This window comes from Neovison vison, chromosome 6, assembly GCF_020171115.1.
Source record: "Neovison vison isolate M4711 chromosome 6, ASM_NN_V1, whole genome shotgun sequence".
In the NCBI taxonomy this organism is placed as follows: Eukaryota; Metazoa; Chordata; class Mammalia; order Carnivora; family Mustelidae; genus Neogale; species Neogale vison.
Window position 1 is genome coordinate 157,137,965 of NC_058096.1, and position 23,293 is coordinate 157,161,257.

The 23,293-nt window shown below is 40.3% G+C and overlaps 1 protein-coding gene across 1 annotated transcript in view; it reads right to left on the minus strand.

Moving 5' to 3' along the window:
- OXSR1 (oxidative stress responsive kinase 1) overlaps nt 1-20,482 on the minus strand; it is a 107,700-nt gene extending 87,218 nt beyond the window's left edge. The window contains exon 1 of the mRNA XM_044252683.1: nt 20,106-20,482. Coding sequence (XP_044108618.1) covers nt 20,106-20,175 — 70 coding nt within the window. The 5' untranslated portion in view covers nt 20,176-20,482. The remainder of the gene's footprint in view (nt 1-20,105) is intronic.
- Nucleotides 20,483-23,293: the final 2,811 nt, after the last annotated feature.

A 23,293-nucleotide genomic window follows, 5' to 3' on the forward strand; every position in this document is an offset into this window, starting at 1 on the left:
TACAACTGAAATATGCAACTTCCAAAATAAAAATAGTGATGTATATAGGTTCAACAGTGGAGATAAAGGAGGATAAATTCAGTCCTGAGGACAAGATCAACAGTTTACTCATCTATGGTTTCACTCACTTATATGGGAAACATAAGGAATAGCATGGAAGACATTAGAAGGAGGAAGGGAAAAATGAAGGAGGGGAAATCAGAGGCGGGGACAAACCATGAGAGACTGTGGACTCTGGGAAACAAACTGAGGGTTTTAGATGGGAGGGTGTGAGGAGATGGGTGAGCATGTGATGGGTATTGAAATGGGCACATATTACAATAAGCACTGGATGTTATACATAAAAAATGAATCATGGAACACTACATCAAAAACTGATTAAGTACCGTATGGTGACTAACATAACATAATAAATTAATTAAAGCTGTCAGTAAATTCCAACTTACTCCTTTGTTTCTCCAAGCAGCTAGAATTATCTCTTCCTATACTTAAAAAAGTGTATATTGTTAAACATTATCTTGATATAAAATTTGACAACCCCCCCCCGAAAATAAAATAAAAAATAAACAAGAAAGAGAAAATGGACTGGAAAAAAAAAAAGAACAGAGCCTCAAGCAGTGGATAATATAAAAAATCTAAAGTCCATGCAGTAGGTAAAATAATGGCCTCCCACAAAGTACCCATGTCCTACTCCTTGAAACTTGTTAACGTTACCTTATACTGCAAAAAGACTCTGTACCCGTTATTAAGTCAAATTAAGGATGAGAAGATTACCCTGGATAATCTGGGAGGGCCCAAGATAATTATAAGGGTCTTTCTTTTATAAGAGAAAGGCAGGAACTTCAGAGAAGAAGATGAGATAATGGAAGTAGAGGTCAGAGTGATAGGACCAAGAACCAAAGACTGAGCCAAAGATTGAGTACTGATATACACAACAACATGGATAAATACGAAAACATTATTCTGTGTGGAATAAACCAATCACAAACTGTATGGCTCCATTTATATGAAATGTCCCATCAGGCAAATCCATTTAGAAAATGTATTACTAGTTGCCAGGGGCTAGGAAAGAAGATAATGGGAAGTTACTGTTTAATGGGAAAGGAATGTCTTTCTGGGCTGATGAAAACACTCTGGAATTAGCGGTTGCAAAATACCATGAATATACTATAAACCACTAAAATGTACACTTTTAAAATGGTAGGTTATGTTATACAACTTCTACTTCAATTTCTTAAAAAAGATAACAGAATACTACAAACAACTTTAAACTTTAGCTCAGGGTGCCTGGCTGGCTTAGGTGGTAGAGCATAAAACTCTTGACCAGAGTTTTAAGTCTGAGCCCCACACTGGGTGTAAAGATTACTTTAAAATAAAAAATTAACAAACAACAAAAAACTTTAGCTCATAATTCCACAATTTAGAAAAAAAATGGGCCAATTTTCTAAAAACAACTTATCGAAACTCACTCAAGATAAAATAGGTAACCTGAATAATAAAAACACTATTAAAGAAATCAAATTTGTAATTTAAAAGTTCTTGAAAAACTCCCCAGGTGCAGATGGTTTCTCTGGAGAATTTTACCAAACACTGACAGAAGAATTAACTGCCATTTTACACGTTGTCCAGGAATGGAAGAAGCGGGAACACATCCCAACTCATTTTATGAGACCAATTGTTACCAATACCAAAACCAGACAAAGACATCACAAGAATTAAGAAAACTACAGACCAGTATATCTCACGAATTTAGTTGCAAAATCCTTACGAAAATATTAGCAAATTGAATCCAAAATAGTTAGTACACCACAACTAAGTAACATGTATTCCAAGTATGTAAGGTTGGTATAATATATTAAAAAAAAACAATGCAATACATATCAATAAGCTAAAGGAAAAATATCGCATGATCATATCAACTGACAGAAAAATATTTAAAAAAAAAATTCGACACCATTCATAATAAAAACTAGGAAAACTAGGAAATGAGGGGATCTTCAACTTCATGAAGAATACCTACAGGAAAGTTATAGCAAACAACATACTTAATGGTGAAGGACTGAATACCTTCCTTCTAAGACTGAGAAAAAGGTAAGGATGTCCATTCTCATCACTCATAAGCAACACAGTACTAGAAACCCTAGCCTTCGTTACAAGGCAAGAAAAAGAAAGAAGAGGCATTCGCATTGGAAAAGAAAAATAAAACTGTCCTTATTTTAGATGGTGTCATTGTCTATACAGAAAATCCCAAGGAATGCACAAGAAAAGTTCCCAGAACTTGTAAGACAGTTTTGCAACGTTGCAAGATACAAGATCAACATGAAAATCAACTTCATTTCTAAATGCAAACACAAATAAGTGGAAACCAAGGTTTTAAAACACAGCATCATTTATAACTGCTCCCTCAAAAGGAAATACTATAAGTATAAATCCAACAAAATATTAAGAGGATATGTATGCTAAAAAATGTAAAATACTGATGAAAAAAAGCAAAGAAGATCTAAAAATTGGGAGAAACTTATTATGTTCGTGGATTAGAAAACTCAACACACTAAAGATGTCAATACTCCCCAAAATGACTAAATATAGGTTTAATGAACTCCTATCAAAACACCAGCAAGATATTTTGTACACAGACAAGCTCATTCTAAAGTTCATATGAAAAGGGAAGGCCCTAGAATAGCCAACACAATTATGAAGAAGAAAGCTGAAGGACTCATAATATCTAATTTCAAGACATATTATTATAAGTTCAAATTTTCAGTTATAAAATAAATAAGTCATGGGGATATAAAGTACGGCATAGAGAATATAGTCAATGAAACTGTAATAATTTTACATGGCAATAGGTAACGGGACTCATCGTTGCTTCAAAAGGATCAATACCAAATCACTATAATGTACACCTGAAACTAAGAGGATACTCCATGACGATTATACCTCAATAAAAAAACACATATTGGAAGAGATTATGCTGAGTGAAATAAATCAAGCAGAGAGAGTCAATTATCATATGGTTTCACTTATTTGTGGAGCATAACAAATATTATGGAGGACAAGGGGTGTTAGAGAGGAGAAGGGAGTTGGGGTAAATTGGAAGGGGAGGTGAATCATGAGAGACTATGGACTCTGAAAAACAATCTGAGGGGTTTGAAGTGTCGGGGTGGGTGGGAGGTTGGGGTACCAGGTGGTGGGTATTACAGAGGGCAGTGTGGGGGGGGTGGGAGGTTGGGGTACCAGGTGGTGGGTATTACAGAGGGCACGGATTACATGGAGCACTGAGTGTGGTGAAAAAATAATGAATACTGTTTTTCTGAAAATAAATAAATTAATTTTTAAAAAAACACATATTGGGTTCTCAAAGAATAAATGCTGATTGATGAGTTTTTTAAAAAAGACTTATGATATAGAGTAAACAAGACAATGCAGTATTGGCAGAACAGAACCATCCATACAGAGAAATACTATCAGCAAGAAAAATGAACAAACTACTAATACGCACAATTACTTCAAAGAACCTCATGGGCATTATGCTGAGTAAAAAAAGCCAATCTCAAAAAGTTACACTTTTTCACAACTCCATTTGTATATAACATTCTTTTTATTTATTTGTCATAAAGAGAGAAGTGAGAGCAAGCACAGGCAGACAGAGTGGCAGGCAGAGGCAGAGGGAGAAGCAGGCTCCCTGCCATCCAAGCAAGGAGCTCGATGTGGGTCTCGATCCCAGGACGCTGGGACCATGACCTGAGCCGAAGGCAGCCGCCCTACCAACTAAGCCACCCAGGTGTCCCTGTATATAACATTCTTGAAATAACAAAAACGATGGAGAACAGATAAGTGGTTGTCAGGGGATAGGGATATGCAGAGAGGGGTTAAGTATGGCTATCAAGGGGTAGCCTGAGGGAACTCTGTGGTGGGATAAAGTTTAGTATCTTGAGTTTACTGGCAGTTCCACAAAAGCACATGTGTAATAAAACTGCATAGAACTATACAGACCACACATATACAAATAGGTATAGTATACATATAACTACTAAAATTTTAGTTAAGTTCTGTGTTTTGAGGGGGGAAAAAAGCCCAGGCCTCAACCCATTCTGGCCATTAATAACATAATCTTCAAACATGATTTGCATAAGGTCACTCATCAATCAGATCACTCAACTATAGCAGCTACCTGACACTATACCACTGGATAACTGAACAAGTTAACTTGTTTTCCACACTCCAGATGCAACTTATTTATCCCCATCTCCATGCCTCTGTAGAAGCCATTCACTCTGCTTTCTATGTATTAATCCATACTGGCCCCTCCTTTGAAAGCCCAACTGGTAACTAACCCAACTTCAGGAAGCTCCATGGAAAACACACTTAGATTCAAACTTCAGCCCCACTGCCGTTAGCAGAGTTAAGTCTTCATGAACTGCCTGTGTGCCGGGGGCACATAAATGCTCAATAAATGTCACTATTGTTCATTTCTTCACCCTTTATCTTTTTGTTAGATGTTTAAACTGTTAAAAGACATTGCTGTGTCTCAAATATTTGGCATAAGCCAGGTTTATAATGCTTTTAAGGTACTTAAATCTTAACCAAAACACATGAGGAAAAATTAACCTCACCAACTCCCCATCTATACCCATTCCATTAAAATTGGGTTTCTCACTATCGTAATCATTGGTATGACCACAGACTAAACATTCTCTGGTACAAATACTCAGCCTTGAAAAAAACTGAATTGTAAACACTAAAAAAGGAAAAATGAGCAATCATTACATTTTTTCCTCCTTTCTCTCGTCCTCTTCCTACATTTTTGATAAAACGTAGGCAAAAGGGAAAACAGGGAAAGAAAAAGTGCTCTATGTACTGCACAGTATATTAAGAAAAATAACTTTGAGCACAATGCTTCATGTAAAATGCAACACACTTTCAATATTTGGGAGGAAATACTACTTAAACATTCTCAGGAGAGCATTCAGTTTGGAGAATGAGGTATTAACTTTAATAAGATCATGACAGCCTGTAAAAGAGCTAATTAGGGGCACCTGGGTGGCTCAGTGGGTTGAGCCTCTGCCTTCACCTCAGGTCATGATCTCAGGGTCCTGGGAATGAGCCCCGCATCGAGCTCTCTGCTCAGCAGGGAGCCTGCTCCCCCCCCCATCTCTCTCTGCCTCTCTCTCTGCCTACTTGTGATCTCTGTCAAATAAATAAATAAAATCTTAAAAAAAAAAAAAGCTAATTAGGTCATCTAAGATAAGTACATGGCAATTTAACACCTGGGGCTTTAAAACTTAAATATCTAAGTAGAAAAAATTGAAGAGAAAAACACTCTACAAAAGGATATATGTGTGTTAAAGTTTTCTGAAAACTCCACAGGAACAATTAAGAGTAGTTAACAGAGATAGAGTGAGAGGAGGAGCTTATCATCAGCAGAAGACAAAAATACACAGTATTCTGTCCTTAAATATCCATTTTCCCCAATTTACAAGTCATACTATTATGTATATTACTAGAAGAAATAATTTCCATTTCTATCATCTGTAGAGACCGCTTTTAGGCAAACAAGCTTGAGCAATGGAATGTAGAAAGGGCCCACAGTGACCCACAAGCCCCTGGGCGACCCATATCAAAATACCCCTAGGCTCTAACTAACCATGGTCTACTGATATCCCTCTCTCTGTCTCTCACTGTGTCTCTGTATGTGTGTGTGTGTGTGAATCTCTACCCCTCCCTCCTTGCCCGTCTCCCCTGTCCCTCTCTCTATCTTGCTTCTCCTTTGTGGTATATTCAATAAACTTCTGTCTCCTTTATTCTGTCTTGGGTGAATCCTTTCACTGCACTGCTTGCTGGCTTCTACCTGGCTGTCATACCACATTTGGGGGCCCCCTCAGAGTGAGACCAAGAGATACCTCATCATCTTAAAATGAAATATTCAAATCCTCCAGAAGATACCTGGATTTCTAGGAAATTTCAGAAATTTCTTTCTAGGAAAGAAAAAAAGTTTGGTAATGATTTTGAAATCATTTTCAAGTTACAAGTCAACTTACATGAACACCAGAATATGGGAATGAAAAAAGACTAAGAACTGAGAGTTTTTGTTTATATGGTCTAACAGTAGTGAAATATCCAAAAAAGTCAGTCTCAAACATCACAGTCATTTAAATTTACCCTCTGTAATTATCAGTTATTTCAGTGTTAAAAGTTATTTCATTAATTACTACTTACTGTTCTTATATATTCCCTCAAATATTTCAGAATAAAAATTAACACACAAGCTACAGTAACTAACACTTTGTAATACGAAGTTTTCAATTTTAAAACTCTCTTCACAAAACCACAGCAAGATAACACTTCATGGCTATAATCAAAAAGACAATAACAAGTGTTGGTAAGGATGTAGAGAAACCTCCTATACTGCTGGTAGGACTGTACAGTAACGTACTAGCTTCAGAAAAGAGTCTGGCAGGTTCTGAAAATGTTAAGCATAGATTACCACACAATCTAGCACTTCAACTCCTATGTATATACTCAAGAAAACAAAAAACAAATACTTTCACACAGTTGTTTACTGCAGTATTACTCATAAAAGCCAAAAAGTGGAAACAACCCAAATTTCCAACTGAGGAACAGATATGGTATATCCATACAATGATACCATTCGGCAATAAAAAGAACTGAGTACTGATGCATGCTACAACATGGATGACCCAAGAAAACACGCTAAGTAAATATGCCAGACACAAAAGGCAAAAGAAAAAAAAATTAAAGTTCCTTACAACTTACAGCCCTAGTTGAGACAGGCTGACGGACCTTCCTCAAGGATCTTATTCACTGCTTCAATGTTAATACTTTGCTACGGCAAAAGGCAACCTTAGCTTGACATTAGCCAGACCTCTAGGATCCTGTAAAAATCGCTTTAGAAACTACCTTTATCTCTACCCCCAAGATATACGTTAGCAATCATCTTTCAAGCATATGGCCCACTGATACACATCTGAAGAGTCTTATGACTAAAGTTTCACTGGACAGTAGTAAATGACCTTTTCCTAACAAAGCTAGCCCCTCAAGGTCTTGGAAACCTTGGTTCCAAATTCTTTAGAGACTTAGGCTATCCCTAATTCCCTTCCAACTTGAAACTATATAATCAGTCACTCCTCACAATTCCAGTGCATCTCTTTCTGCCCAGAGGTCCCGTCCCCATGCTTTAATAAAACCACACTTTTTTGGCAATGAAGAAGTCTCAAGAATTCTTTCTTGACCATTTACCCCCAGACCCCAACATTTCATATTAGCATGATTCTATTTATGTAGAATATCCAGAATAGGCAAATCCGTATCTGCAGAAAATAGATTAGAGGTTGCCAGAAACTAGAGGAAGGGGGAAATGGGGAGTACAGCTAATGGATATGGAGTTTCAAGAGCTATGAAAATGTTCTGGAATTAGACAGTGGTGATGGTTGCATAACTCTATGAATACACAACTTCACACTTCAAAGGGGCAAATTTCATAGTATATAAACTATATCTCAATAAAGCTGTTACTAAAAAATCTCTTTAAGTATAAAATCAGACTTCTACTGATTTGAGCACAATTTATAATATAAATGTGCTACAGATATTAAAATTTAAACAACTTACATATACAATTGTATAATTCAACAGAATTTGTTATACCAAAATCCATTTGAAAGTCCCTGACCAAAGCTATACACATCCATAGTCAACACTGACACAGATAAACCCAAATTACATCTATAACAAACTAAGCAAAACTATGCACAAAGCTCATGACATGCAAAATCCAAATATAATCCAATATTCAAGAACACATGTGTATTCAATTACATTATCCAATAGTGTACCTGAATTATTTTGACAAAAGCTTAGAACTACTAACATACTCCTTGATAAGAAGGTTCCAATAGGCTTCTATTGAAATAGTTTGCAGTCTGCTTCTTCACTGAACTCCCTTTGTTTTGCACATGAGTATGCGACAGAATTAGGCAGTACAGTAGGGCCTGGCATTAACTATTCTCCCACTCCCATCCTTTCCTTTTCAAGTTCTTTCTGCATGGAATCCCTTTAGAACATTTAACAACTCTCTTGCCTTCACTGAGAGGCTACTGCCTCACTCTGGGAAACCCCAGAGGAAGGACGCTAATCATGCAGGTCACGTATCTGTCAGGCTAAGATGAGAGGCATTCTCAAGTCACAGAAGACACAATGAGGCCTCTACAGGGTACCTTCAGTCCTAGATAACAGATGTCTTCTAATATGTAAATGTATTCCCTGATGCTTTTTCATTTCATTTTAATTTTTGCAAATGTGCTACCTAGTGGTATTCTTTTAAACTGGCATTAACTCCCAAACCAGTTACTCTACCCCAGGATAATCAAGCATTGATTATTTACTGTGTATTTATACAAAATCTGAAATACTAGCTTTAAATATACAAATGTCTTATGATATGTAAACAAAAACCATGTTGGCATTAAAAATACGGACATAGCAATTTGGGGAGTTCACCTGTTATTAATTCCTAGTCATTATTAAACACAGAATTAACTTCATTAATAATGAAACACTAAACCGAGGTATTATCAATCATAATTGTCTACACGCTAAAATACCTTTCTTTTACACAAAGAATCACTCATTTAATAAATCTCCCTGGAGGCAAGATGTGATTTAATAAAAGGCCAAAAGACAAAGTCATAAGCATTTCCCACATTTAATGATAAAAAGAGACTTGCAGGCTCTACTTCCACCATGCTAACAATAAATCACTTTCATTGACCTTCATATTATTTTCCCCAAATACCAAAACATTATTCAGCAATTGAAAAATATTCTGAAGTTCTAACATAAAGTCTTATGGTAATGCAGTAAAAACTCAATACCACTAATTCAGAACAGTTAATGATGTTCTATCTTCATTAGAAAAAAATTTACTCACAGAAAATATCAATAATGTAGATAAGAGGTTAGGGAAGAATACTTTTAAAATGTCTTTATAATCATTTTAACTATTCACCAATTTTTTAAAAGACTTTGAAAACACAGGATTAGAAATACAAATTTTGGGGCCCCTGGCTGGCTCAGTTGGTAGAGCATGGGACTGTTAATCTCAGGGTCGCGAGTTCAAGTTCCAAGTTAGCTGTGGAGTCTACTTAAAATAAGAATAAAATAAATTATTTTTTAAAAAGAGAGAGATACAAAATTTAAAAATACTCATCTCTTTAAAGCATGTTCCTTTATGAGAAAATTTTAAACTACTATTCAAGGGGGCCTTGGCAGCTCAATTGGTTAAGCAGCTGCCTTTGGCTCAGGTCATTATCCTAGAGTTCTGGGATTGAGTCCTACATTGGGCTTCTTGCTCAGTGGGGAGCCTGCTTCTCCCTCTGACTCTGCGTGCCACTCTGTCTGCTTGTGCTCTCTCTGACAAATAAATAATTAAATCTTAAAACATGAAAACAAAACAAAACAAAAAACTACAAGTCAATTTACAGAGTTTCAACCATTTTTCTTAGAGTGAATAGAGTCAAATAGAAAATACCAGCATGCATAGCACAAAGTAAAAGTAAATGGTATTTTGTATTAACTTTTTACTTCAGTATAAATACACATGCAACTGTAAAAGAGATCTCTTAGGAACGTTTTAGTTAAAAGTGTAAAAGCTACTGCTCTAATGCCCTATACTAAGCATGGGACGAATATTAAGAATAATATAATGGAAAATGTAAATCAGTTTCCAATAATACACCCTAATTCAGACTTTCAATACTTTACACAGTTTTGTATCCTCCCTGCCTCGCTCCCTACCTCCCCATTTCTTCTACTCTTCTGTCACCTCCTACTGAGCTCTTTTTTTTTTTTTTTAAAGATTTTATTCATTTGAGGGAGAGTGAGTGAGAGAGAGAGCACGCGCACAAGCAGACTGGGGGTGGGACAGGCAGAGGGAGAAACAGAGTCCCCACTGAGCAGCGAGCTGGATGTGGGACTTGATCCCAGCACCCTGGGACCATGACCTGAGCCAAAGGCAGATGCTTAATCCACTGAGCCACCCAAGCACCCCACCTAGTGAGCTCTTAAACTGTAGTCTTAACATACATTACGTACAGAATGGACTAAGTATACAAAAATATGAATGACCTTTCTCCTAAAACTCTTCAAATTGGGTAACTTCATCCCTCAAGACAGAAAAGGAGATGCCCAAAGGCATGAGGAGGACTAAAAAAATTTTTAGCATCTGGCCACTTTAGAAGACCCAGAAGTTTAAGAAAGAAAGTTAAAAATGGATATTATTCCTAAGCATGAGAAAAAATAAATAAATAAAATCAGTTGAGGACAAATTTCCTCCAAATTTTGGCCAGCCATCATTACAACAGATACATATTCTAAAGATTTTGTGTTCTTTTCTATTTTATTTTTTATTTTAAGTGTTCTTTAGTAAGGTTTTGCATTCAATTAAAAAGCTAGGCCAGGGGCGCCTAGGTGGCTCAGTGGATTAAAGCCTCTGCCTTCAGCTCAGGTCATGGTCCCAGGGTCCTGGGATCGAGGCCCGCATCAGGCTCTCTGCTCAGCGGGGAGCCTCCTTCCTCCTCTCTCTCTGCCTGCCTCTGTGCCTACTTGTGATCTCTGTCAAATAAATAAATAAATCTTAAAAAAAAAAAAAAAAAAAAAAAAGCCAGGCCAGACTCTTCATTCTGAAAGATGATTAAGGCACTGTCACCTGAATCAAGGAAAATACAAGGAAATTACAATTTTGAAAACCCTTTTCTCTTATCAGCATCATGTTGAAAATTAAAGCTCCTAGACCTGGTAAAACAGCTGTAAGAATAGTCATCATGAAAATCATGCTATTCTCTCCATACGAAGATGAAAATAAGACACACTGCCATATGCTTTGAGTAATTATTCACACAGCATGATGGTTTTGTAATGAATCATCTCTCTGTCCCCTGTTCACTCTGGTAATCTCTCATCTCAACTGATGGTAACTCCATCCTTCCGGATGCTCCAGCCAAAACGCTTAGAATCTTTTCACATCTAAACCAATGGCAACTCTCTAACTCCAAAATATATTACATCCAGCATCCGATTACTTCTCACCACCTCCAATACTACCCCTCTCCACTGGATAAATTCTCCTTCCACCCCTGCACCCTTACAAAACTATTCTCTACATAGAAGCCTGAGTTATCCTTCTGAAACACAGTTATATTAATCCCCTGCTCAAAACCCTGTAATGATTTTCATTCTTACTCAAAGCAAAAGCCAGGTACCCATAATGACTTCTACGGCTTCACCCCATCTTATTGTCAGGACCACACAACCATACTGCCTTACTCTTCTGGTCTCTTCCCATCTGCCTCCACACCTCCTTGCACTCTGCTCCAGCCACTCTTGCCTCCTATTCCTTAGTCACATGAGCATGCGTCTATTCCACTTCCAGGCGTTCCACTTCCAGGCATTCACTTCTGCTGCTCCCTCTGCCTGGAGCAGGCCGCCTGCAGATAACCACAATATTCACTTCTCCAACTCCTTCAGGTCTTTTCTCAAACGTCTCATCTGCTCAGTGAGGCTTCCCTGACTTATTTTAAACTCACCTCTAGGGGCAACGGGTGGCTCCATGGGTTGGGTTTCTGACTCTTGATTTGGGTTCAGGGTCCTGCAATGAAGCCCTGGTTGGGCTTTGCACTCAGTGCGGAGTCTGCTTGAGATTCTCTCTCACTTTGCCCCTCCCACCGCTCTATCTCTCCAAAATAAACAAATCTTTAAAACAAAACAAAACAAAAACTCATCTCTACCCCTAGCAGTCTCCAACCCCCTTCCCTGCTTGATTTTTGTCCTTTATTGCCACTAGATTCTAAACTCCATAAAAAAGGGATTTGCGTCTGCTGTATCCCAAAGGGATTTCACTGCTGTATCCCAAGCATCCAGAACAGAACCTGGCACACGACAGAAGTTCAATAAATACTTGCTGTCTAGATGAACTGGCCAAGCAGTGACATATATTTTCAAGGAAAAAATTACTCATTTAAGGCAAAGCAAACACAAAAGTGGCCCAGTCTTCATGGGCATGAGCTCATTATTACCATCATGTGCATTAACACGGATCAAACACTTATTCTGCGTGCCAAGTACTATGCTGAAAACTTTCTTTACTTGCATTTCAATTTTTTCTTCTAATACAATAATAATAATTATTATAAAAATAAGACTTAGGTCATAAACGAGTAAGAGGCAGAGTTGGGTCTAGAAACCAGAAATACATGATGACTCAATACCATGCTCTTAACCGGTAAGCAACTGCCTCCTTAGATTAAAGCTAACATTTATTAACTGTTTACTATGGTTAAATTATTTACTCGTAATGTATTATTTAACGATTTTAATTTAAAGAACCACCAGAGCCAACATTTTTAGTTGCCTATCCAACATACAATTTTCCCTTCTTTAATAAGAGAACCTTAACCTATTCTGTTTGAAGTAATAATGTGACCAGCAAGCTTTATTTCATAGCCTCCCTTGCAAATGGCCAAGTTACATGGTTCTGGCCAATAAACTAGAAATGGAGTCACTGGGTAAGGCTTCCAGTAAAGAAAGTTCTTTGCAAGGGAGCCAACTCAGTCATCACATGCCTTTGTCTTTTTGCCATATTCTTCCAGCCTGGAACACAAGAATGAGGCTAGGAGTACAACTATGCTGCAACTATGAGAATGAGAAGTTACGTGCTAAGTGCAGTGGAGTAGAAACTAGGGGCCTGCGTGCTTAATTAGGGCACAGAGGCTGCCACTGCAGTTACAGAAGGGGAAAAAGGTACTTTATTAAGCCACTATTATATGTTATCCATCACATGCAGCCAATACAAGCCCTACCTGATACAACCCTATGAACTTGTTGGCCCAACACTGGCCTTTACTGATAATATCACCAGAGTGAAGTCTCCCAACACGGGGAGAAAATACACTAAGCATTAAGCATCATTTTATTGATAGAGCATGTCTTTCACATTTATGGAGGCTCGAGGTGAGATCCTGGAATCTGACAACCTGGATTGACAACCATTACTTCCGGACATCAAAATGTGTGGCTAGTGAATAAAGAAAATAAAAAAGGAGAGAGGAAGGCAGAGAATAAAGCTAATGGGGACACTTGGGTGATTCAGTCGGTTAAAGCCTCTGACTTCAGCTCAGGTCATGATCCCAGGGTCCTGGGATTGAGCCCCACACTGGGCTCTCTGCTTGGCAGGGAGCCTGCTTCCCCCTCTCTCAATGCCTGCCTCTCTGCCTACTTGTGATCTCCGTTGAATAAATAAATAAAATCTTAAAAAAAAAAATAAAAATAAAGCTAAAGAGTTGCCCTCACCAAATATCAAAGCTAGGTAAATCATACCTTATTAAAAACAGATCTTAATGAATAATTTTCTAAATCTAATCCAAGGTAAACAGTGAATACTTAAGGGGATTTTTCAAAATGTAGAAAAATAAAAGGCACATGGCACTGCCAGACTGTTTTCTCTATCTGCCATCATACCACATTGTTGACAATATCATAGGTGGCAGGGTCTTATGAAGCTATACTATCATGTCCACTGTAAATCCTGAAATCCATCTAAACTTTAACAAAGATCTAGGGAAAAAAAGATGCAGTAATGTTCCAATAAGCATTATAACAAATCACACAGTATTTCATATTTCACAGTAATATCAAAAATTACAAAACATAAGGAGGAGAAAAAAGAGGTAACAAAAACCATTATGTTAAGGAACGTTCAGTGTGGGGGCGCCTGGGTGGCTCAGTGGGTTAAGCCTCTGCCTTCAGCTCAGGTCATAGTCTCAGGGTCCCGGGATCGAGCGCCCATCAGTTTCTCTGCTTAGCAGGGAGCCTGCTTCCCCCTCCTGCCTGCCTCGCTGCCTACTTGGGATCTATCTCTCTCTCTCTCTGTCAAATAAATAAATAAAATCTTAAAAAAAAAAAAAAGAAGGGCGCCTGGGTGGCTCAGTGGGTTAAAGCCTCTGTCTTCAGCTCAGGTCATGACCCCAGGGTCCTGGGATGGAGCCCCACATCAGGCTCTCTGCTCAGGGAGAAGCCTGCTTCCTCCTCTCTCTGCCTGTCTCTCCACCTGCTTGTGGTATCTCTTTCTGTCAAATAAATAAATAAATTTTTTTAAAAAAGAAGTATTCAATGCAAACATTTTCTGTACAAAATTATGCTTCATCTACATAACAGCCCCAATAATTTAAGTCCATTATCTCGATTTTATAGACAAAAAGCTGACACTAAAATCAGTTATATAAATTGCCCAAGATCACATAGGTAACAAAAAGGTAAAGCCAGGATTTGAATCTAGGTCAGCACAACCTTAAGACCATACTCTTCCAGCTGCTTCAAAATATGTCAAATATAGTACAACACCTGGTCAGAAATTCTAATACGATAATAATGGTTAGGAAGGAGCTCAAAAACACTGAAAAGGTGAGTAAGCGATACTGACAATACTACTAACACCTTTTACAAGCAATCATACTAAAGAACTTCAAATCTTGCCAAAGTATGCTTAAGATGATACAATTCTTTAAAAGGAAATCCTCTGAATTCCCAATTTGTATGCTTTTCTAGGAAGGGAATTTTTCTTTTCACTACAGGATTTTCCCAAAAAGAGAGAACACAAAACAGAATGTGAGAAGCAAGTAACCCTACAAATATATACATATTTTTTAAGATTTAGGGATAGGGATGCCTGGGTGGCTCAGTTGTTAAGCATCTACCTTCAGCTCAGATCATGACCCCAGTGTCCTGGGACTGAGCTCCTTATCAGGCTCCCTGCTCAGCAGAAAACCTGCTTCTCCCTCTCCCACTACCCCTGCTTATGTTCCCTCTCTCGCTGTGTCTCTTTCTTTCAAATAAACAAACAAAATATTAAAAAAAAAATTATTCAGGATGCCTGGGTGGCTCAGTCAGTTAAACATCTGCCTTCAGTTCAGGTCATGATCCCATGATCCATTATCCCAGGGTCCTGGGACAGAGTACCATGTCAGGCTCCCTGCTAAAGGGAGTCTGCTTCTCCCTCTGCCTCTCACCCCAGACTAGTGCTCTCACTCAATCTCTCTCTCTCTCAAATAAATAAATTTAAAAAAAAAAAAAAGACTTATTTATTTGAGAAAGACAGCAAGGGTGGGGGGGTGAGAGGGGCTGTCACCTGAAGGAGACAGAAACCCAAGCAGACTCTGCTCTGAGCATGGAACCTGAAGAGGTACTCAATCCCATGACCCTGATAGCAGACCTGAGCAGAAACCAAAAGTCATACACCCAACCGACCATGCCACCCAGGTGCACCAACCCTACAAATAGTACAGGCTAAATAGGAAGTGTAAAAAAAAAATATATATTATATTTCAAATAAATGCACGTGCTTTGATCAGAAAGGAGGCATCAGGGACGCGTGGGTGGCTCAGTTGGTTAGGCAGCTGCCTTCGGCTCAGGTCATGATCCCAGCGTCCTGGGATCGAGTCCCACATCGGGCTCCTTGCTCGGCAGGGAGCCTGCTTCTCCCTCTGCCTCTGCCTGCCTCTCTGCCTGCCTGTGCTAGCTCTCTCTCCCTCTCTCTCTGACAAATAAATAAATAAAATCTTTAAAAAAAAAAAAAAAAGAAAGAAAGGAGGCATCATTTAACCACTGCCTTAAAATACAATTCTTTGAAAAGAGAACATTCAAATGATCCCCCAAATGTTTTTTTTCTGAATGCCAATCACGTGTTTCCTGAAAAAATTACGTGTAATCTGAAGAAATCACATAGATTCATTTTGAAGATTATAGCTTATTTCAAAATACTATTCCAAACATTTCAGCACAGAAGCAAATACAGAATAAGTACACAACTTTGGGGTGACTGGGCGGCTCAGTCGATTAAGCAGCTGCCTTCAGCTCAGGTCATGATCCCAGGGTCCTGCGATCAAGCCCCACGTCCAGCTCCCTTCTCAGCAGAGAGCCTACTTATCCCTCTCCCTCTGCCTGCTGTTCTGTCAAATAAATTAATTTACTAATTAAAAAAAAAAACACCTGCTTGTTGAGGCTATATTATTATAACATTACATATGTAATATAATATTATTTTATATGGTGTATATATTGTATATAATGATATAATACATTATCTATAATAATATATAATAAGCTACAGTTAAAGGAAAAAAAATTTTTCCCCTCCCTATTGGGAGCAGAATGGAAGGATATTAGGAACTTTCAGGAACTTACAAATGAGGGGGTGACATTTAAAACTAAAATAGGATACACAAAAGAAAAATTCTACTACATCCAAAAGAGTCACCTTCAAAATATCTGCTCCTGTTTGATCTTTCATTGTAAGGATATTTCCCTTAATCCTTCATTATAAGAATATTTCCCTTAATTAATTTTACTTCAATTTATTTTAATTTTTTCAGACTATGACTATTATCTTCCATTTTATATACAAAAAACAATCAAATTTCTACATAGAACAAGGATGCTGAATTAGGCAACAGGAGAGTTGGACACAGGTATTAGCTATGCCAGTAATTAGCTCTATGACTTTAGAAGGTCATTTTACCTTTTTATGCCCCCACTGTCTTCATCTGTGAAACAAGATGGTTCATCTTACCTCACACCATACCTTAAAAAATTAACTCAAAATGTCTTGAAGGTCTAAATGTAAGAGCTAAAACTGTAAGACTTAGGAGATAGCACAGGAAAGAAAATCTTTGTGAAGCTGGATTAGTAAAAATTTCTTAGATATGCCACCAAAAGTACAATCAATAAAGAAAAAGGGATAATTAAAACTTGTCAAAATTCAAAACTCCTTTGCCTTAAAAGACGCTATTAAGAAAATGAAAACACAAGCTACAGACCAGCGGAAGAAATATTTGAAATTATATATCAGGTGAAGGACTGACAACCAAATGAACATACACACACAGCCTATAACTCAATAAGAAAATAACCCAGGGGCAACCCAAGTGGGCAGAACATTTGAATAGACTTTTCACCAAAGCAGATAGATGAAAAGCTAGTAAATAAGCACATGAAGACGCTCACCATCATTAGTCATTAAAGAAATGCAAAACAGAACCACCAGATACCACTTCATACCCACTAGGATGGCTATAATCAAAGACAACAAAGCTGACAAAGATAAGCAGGAACCCTCATACATGCCTGGTGGTAATGAAAAATGACAGTCATTTTGAAAAGGTTTATCAGTTTCTTAAAAGTTAAACATAAATTTACCACTGACCCAGAAATTCCACACAAGGAAAAGGAAACATGTTCACATGAAGATCTGCTGAGTGAATGCTCATAACAACATTATTCCAAATAGCCAAAAAGCAGAAACAAGCCAATGTTCATCACATGGTATCCAATAAAAAGGAATAATGTACTGGTAACAGGCTATAATATCGATGAATTTCGGAAAACATGGCAAGTCAAAGAAACCACCATAAAGGGTCACATATCATATGATTATATTTACATGAAATATCCAGAAAAGGCAAATCTATAGCAGCAGAAAGTAGTTTTGTGGTTGCCTACGGCAGGGGGTGGGAACAGGGAGTGACTGCAAATGGACATGAGGCATCTTTTTGGAATGATGGAAATGTTCTAAAATTGGACTGTAGGGATGACTGAACAACTCTGTAAATTTACTAAAAAATTATACAATTGTATACTTATACAGGTGGACTGTGGTATAGAAATTGTAACCAATTTTACTGGGTTTTTACAAATGAAGAAATATTATGCGAAGTGAAAAAAGCCAAACACAAAAGACAATATGTTATTATGATCTCATTTATAGAAAAATGTCCAAAAAGGCAAACCTATAGAGACAAAAGGATTTGTGGTTGCCTTGGGTTGGGGGGTGGGAACAGAGATTAACTGTAAACAGGCACAAGGATCTTACTGGGTGATGAAAATACTCTAAAACTAGATTATGCTGGCTGGTGCACACCACAGTAAATCTACTAAAAACTACAGAATTTTGTACTTAAAAATAGGTGAATTTTATAGCAGTAAATAATACCTCAGTAAAGTTACTTTTAAAACTAAGATGGTCAGTTGGGGAGGGTATGTGCTATGGTGAGTGCTATGAAGTGTGTAAACTTCATATGGTGATTCACATACCTGTATCCCTAAGGATAAAAGTACATTATATGTTTATAAAAAAATTTAAAAAGTTAAATGAAACAAAAAACCTAAGATGATCAAATCATACTGGAGTAACCTTTTAAGCATGGCCCACTTTAAGAATGAGATGAAAACTAACCCAATCCCAGAGGACTAAGACTCTCTTTTGCCCACTTACAGACACCCTATTGGCTTGAGAAGCCCAAATTAGTAAGTCTTTAAGCATCTAGAACTCAATGCCACCTTAATGGCTAGGCATAAAAAATGACCACAGAAAGATGTATACCTTCCCAGAAAGGAAGCAAAATTCTCTTCTAAAACAATAATGAGGATCCCCTTTCTTTACTTTTCAGACATCATTTTGAAATCTCTCACTTAATTTCTTTCTTCAGTGTGAAACTGACTGAGGGACCCAGAAGCAATCAATCAAGACAGACACCTAGTGAGCTGTCTTTAGAACCAACCAGTGTATGTCAAATATCCAGAAAGGACACCCACGATGTGGCTTAAGGAAAAAGATGTGATTTCTTTCAGATAAAACTTAGCCCAGATTTGTTTTGAAAAAGAGGCAAAAAAAGAAAGAAAGAAAGAAAAAATATATATATATATATACATGAGATAAAGTTTCTCTGAAATACAGCCACGTTGCAATAAACACACCTCTAAGGCAGCTAAAGATCTCTCAGCCAGTCTTTGTTATAAAACTAATTTTAGGACAGGATGCTGATCTAGCAAAGCAGACAATCTCCTTCCTCCAATACAGAGGGGTCTGCTCATGTCAGTGAGATTGAGCTTCTGTGTAGCTAAACCCACCCCCTTTTGATTTCTAAAGTCACTGGATTATTGTTGTCCAACAAATACTCCCCTCATCCCAAGTCCCCACCCTCCCCCCATCACTGTGCCTGAGAATTACAATCCACCTTTGTGCAATTTTTGGTCTCGGCCAACTGGTATTCCTGGACCTCAAATCCACTCCACACAGCAGCCAGATCCCTCAGATGACGTCCTGTCTCTGCCTGAAGCCCTCCAATACACTTAGAATAAAATTCCAAAATCCTTACTAAGCTTGATAAGATCCCCTTTCCATCCGTGCCAGTGTTCCCTCAGGTCCTGAAACACTTCAAGCTCTTTCTCTCCTCAGGACCTTTGCACTTCCTCCTCCCTCAGCAGGGAAAACTCTTCCCTGGAATCCGAAGACGACTCATCCTTCAGCGCTCAACTTAAATGTCAATGCCTCCGAAAAAAGAATTTTCCCTGAAATCACACTAACTAGGTCCTCAGGTCACTCTCTATCAGGACATCTTGTTTATTTCCTTCCTAGCACTTGCCAAACCTTGAAATTCTTTTCATTTGTCTGGTTATTCAATGTCTACCTCTCTGACCAGAAAGTCACTCCCGAAGAGTGGGAAGTTGTGCCTACGTTGTCTCGATGCCCGGTACCTTCAGCTTCATCCGGAGAGAATCCCCAGCTCCACCCCAGGAATGTTTGGCACTTCGTGAGCACTCAAGTGATCTCACACCCGCGCGGGAATGAACTAAAGCCCCCGTCCCACAATCCCCCAAATAGGTGGCTGTGCCCACAATTCCAACAGCCTATTTCTCACACAGCCTGCTAAAGGCCTGTCCTGTGCCTGCACTTTTCTTCCCCTCCCAAACCCATCTATCGCTCAGGTTCAAGCATCTGGCACTACCTAAATCTCTCACGAGCCGCTCCAACCCCATCCCGCCGGCCTCACAGGCTCGCCACAAAATCCCCTCCCGGCTTCGCACGCGCTGCACAAACCCAGAGCCTCACCCACGCGCCCTACAAATCCCGGGCCCCACGAGCGCCCACGAGTATCCGTGAGTCCTGGGCTCCCCGAGCTCCCGCGGGTCCCCACGTTCCCGCGTTGTCACCCGCCGCCCAGCGCGGCGCCTCCCCCCTCAGCGGCGCCAGCGCTCACCGATCACCTCCTGCAGCTCGTAATCGTCCCGGTTGATGGACCAGGGCAGGGCGCTCGAGTCCTCGGACATGACGGCTGCACGGCTCGCGATCCTCCCTCAAACTCGCTGACCTCTCGTCTCCTCGCCGCGCCTCTCCCCACCCCCAACCGCCGCCGCCGCCGCCGCGCCCCCACCAACCGCCTCGGGAACAACCACGGGTCGGACGGCGTCTGGGCGCGGGGTCACCGCGCGGCAGAGCGGCGGGGGCTTGAAGCTCCGGCGGACCTCGCCTCCTGCTCCTCGGCGACCGGCACTCCCAGCCCGGCTCAGGTCCCGGCCTCGGCCTCCGCTGCAGCAGCGACAGGGTATTCGCCTGGGCCCAACCCCTCTGTCCCGCCCTCCACCCTAGCCCCACGCACGGGCCAAACTTTCCCTTCTCCCTCCACCTGCCGACACGCAGCGCGCTGACGTCACCGCGCCGGGCAGGCCCCGCCTTGGCCCCGCCTCCGGCCGCCATCTCAAGTGTGGCTTTAGAGGCACCGAGCTAGCAAGAATCCCGGGAAAGTGGAAGTTGACAGTGAGAGGGAACAAAGACTCAAGAAGGAATTCAGAGAGGGTATGAGATAGCCAGAGAGCCCAAAGTAGCAAGAAAGTGGCAGCCACACTAATCATGGCGACCAAAAGACGACCCAATGGATGGGGCGGAGCCACTCCTGGGGGCTGGGGCACGTTGCCTTCTCCGTCCTCTCAGTTATTGGTTTGTTTGAGAAGGGATCGGAAAGGCAATGTGTGGGTGTGGACGTCAGTCAAAGTTAGTCCCGCCTCCGGACTCTTCGCGCGCTTCCTGGCGCCCGGGCCGCATGAAGATCGCCAGTACCTTGGTCGATTTGCCCTTTTCCTGGAGTGATGTCACGGCGTAACCGTCACACCCTCGAGACGTGCAAACGGCTCGGGAGGGTGTGGAGAAGCTGGAGGGCGCAGCTGGGTGTGGTAGCCTTGGGGTGTGGACAACAGCCCGCGAAGAAAGGCCTTGAGCAGTGGGAAGGAATGGAACTGGAAGCTTGCCCCTTGACGACACCTTTTTCAAGGCGGAAGTGCTCTCTGCAGCGTCTGTCGCCGCCCTCTTTGTCACTTTATTGGGCAGGGAGGGAGTTCTTGTCCAGTCTCAGCTTTGAGTCCAGAGCTCAAAGGAGCACCTGTCTTTTCGAGGCGGGGCTCGAAAAGTTGGGCCTTTTCTCCTGCCGGGGCTTGGGCCATTAAACAAGTGAGATTCGGTCCCTGTGGTTTGGCATCGTTGCAAGGGCCTCGGCTTTTGTGTGACCTCCCCTAACCTGAGTTTTCTCAGGTTGACCACTTGGGTCCATTGGGGAAATAAATGAGGTGAAAACTGAACGCGCTTGGTAAAATGGAAGGAAGAGTATCGGCATGAATTGGGCCAGGTGCGAAACTGTTCCCTCTTGAACATATTTCAGGCCAATAGTAGTCATTGAGAGAAAGAGGCCTTCGCCGAGACCCTGCCAGGCCCGGAAGCCCTGTGCTGAGCTCAGCCATAGAAGGGCCAATGACCACAAAACAAAAGTTCTCAACTAGGAGCAGCAGGAGTGGAACTGTTAGGTTTCCACCTGGCTGGTGGAATTGGAGAACGTTTCTCATGGAAAAGGTGGCATTCATACCAGGCCTGCAAAGGTAACATGATTTCAACAGGTGGAAATTGAGAAGGTGGAATATTCCAGTGACAGCCAAAGAGCCATTGCCCAAGTTTGAAAGCAGAACACAGGCCTTGCTGTAGCAATTGGTTTCAGCCATCACCACTGACACCTTTACTGCCATGTGTTGCCCTTCTTTTTGCAGGGAGAAGAGGGATGAGGATCAAATATATCAGATAGGAGATAAAGCTGATGGTAAAGATTAGAGATCTCGAGGTTTGTACCAGTAAAAAAAAATCCATAGAGATTATTAACCTGGGATTGTTAGCCTGCATGGACCATGGACAGACTTCAGAAGTTTGTGTAAGTTTTTTGTTGTTGTTTTGTTTTACTCCCTTGAAATTATATGCAGAATAGTATATACTTGCATATACAAAATCAGGAGAGATTTTGACCACCTTCCTCCTTCCCCCTTCCCCAATGAAAAGGAGCTACTAACCTAATAGTGAAAATAGTTTATGAATTGACCCACATTTTTGGTGGGTGGGTGGGAGAGTCACTATACATTCATCAGTGAGTTCTCTCCCTCCTCCACACATAGCCTGATAGTGTAGTTGAGCCAGAATCTGCTCTGCAGATCTGGTCACTTAATTTTGGCTATCTCCAGGGTTTTCTCCATGTGGCCTGATAGAGATTAAGATTCCATGTTCTTAATGAGCAAGGAATTGGTGACATTTGAACCCAGGAGCCCAAACCTCAACCTCGTTCTTAGCGTATGGCGTATCTTCCATGTGAGAACACTGTCATAAAGAGGCTTTAACCCACTGAGCCACCCAGGCGCCCCTACAGAGAGTATTTTAAATAGGTAAAGGGGTTTTAGGCACTTTTGAAGCTATTAAAGTGATATTTTCATTCCTGTTAGTATCCTGCTGCTGGTCCTTATATATGGCTCTCTCAGTAATGTTTTGGAAGATGGGGAGTGGGAGGAGGAAGAAAAGTTAGGTGATTCTGGAAGCCTGGCCCTGATATCAAAAGTTCACCAAATCATACCTAGATTTTTTGAAAGTATGACATATTTCTCTGGGGGAAGAGACCATATTTTTCCTCACATTTTCAAAGAAGACTCTGTGTTAGTTTTGGTTTCTTCCAAAATCAGGCACTGAAACCAGGATTTGGATGCAAATAGTTTATTTAGGAAGTGTCCCCAAGAGGCACTCTGACAGAGTGGAGAAGTGAGACAGGAAGGAAAATCACTAAAGGATGAATTCATGAGGGGTTACCATGTAGGCTCAATCATGCTCTGAACTGTCTGAGAAACAGAAACACACCTCAGAATTGTCCCATGCAGAGGCAAGGTAGCTGAGGTACTTACCCACCACCTCCTTTCCCTCTTTAGGGGATTAATGCTCCTGTACTTCTACCCAGCCCAGTGCTGGGGAAAAAACATGCTCCTGAAGTCAGGAGAATGTACTCAGGCAACAGACACAAGCAATCTTCCTCATGTACTAGAATGTTCTGAAAGCAAACTCCAGAGTAAGCCCAAAGGGTTGTAGACAGCATCT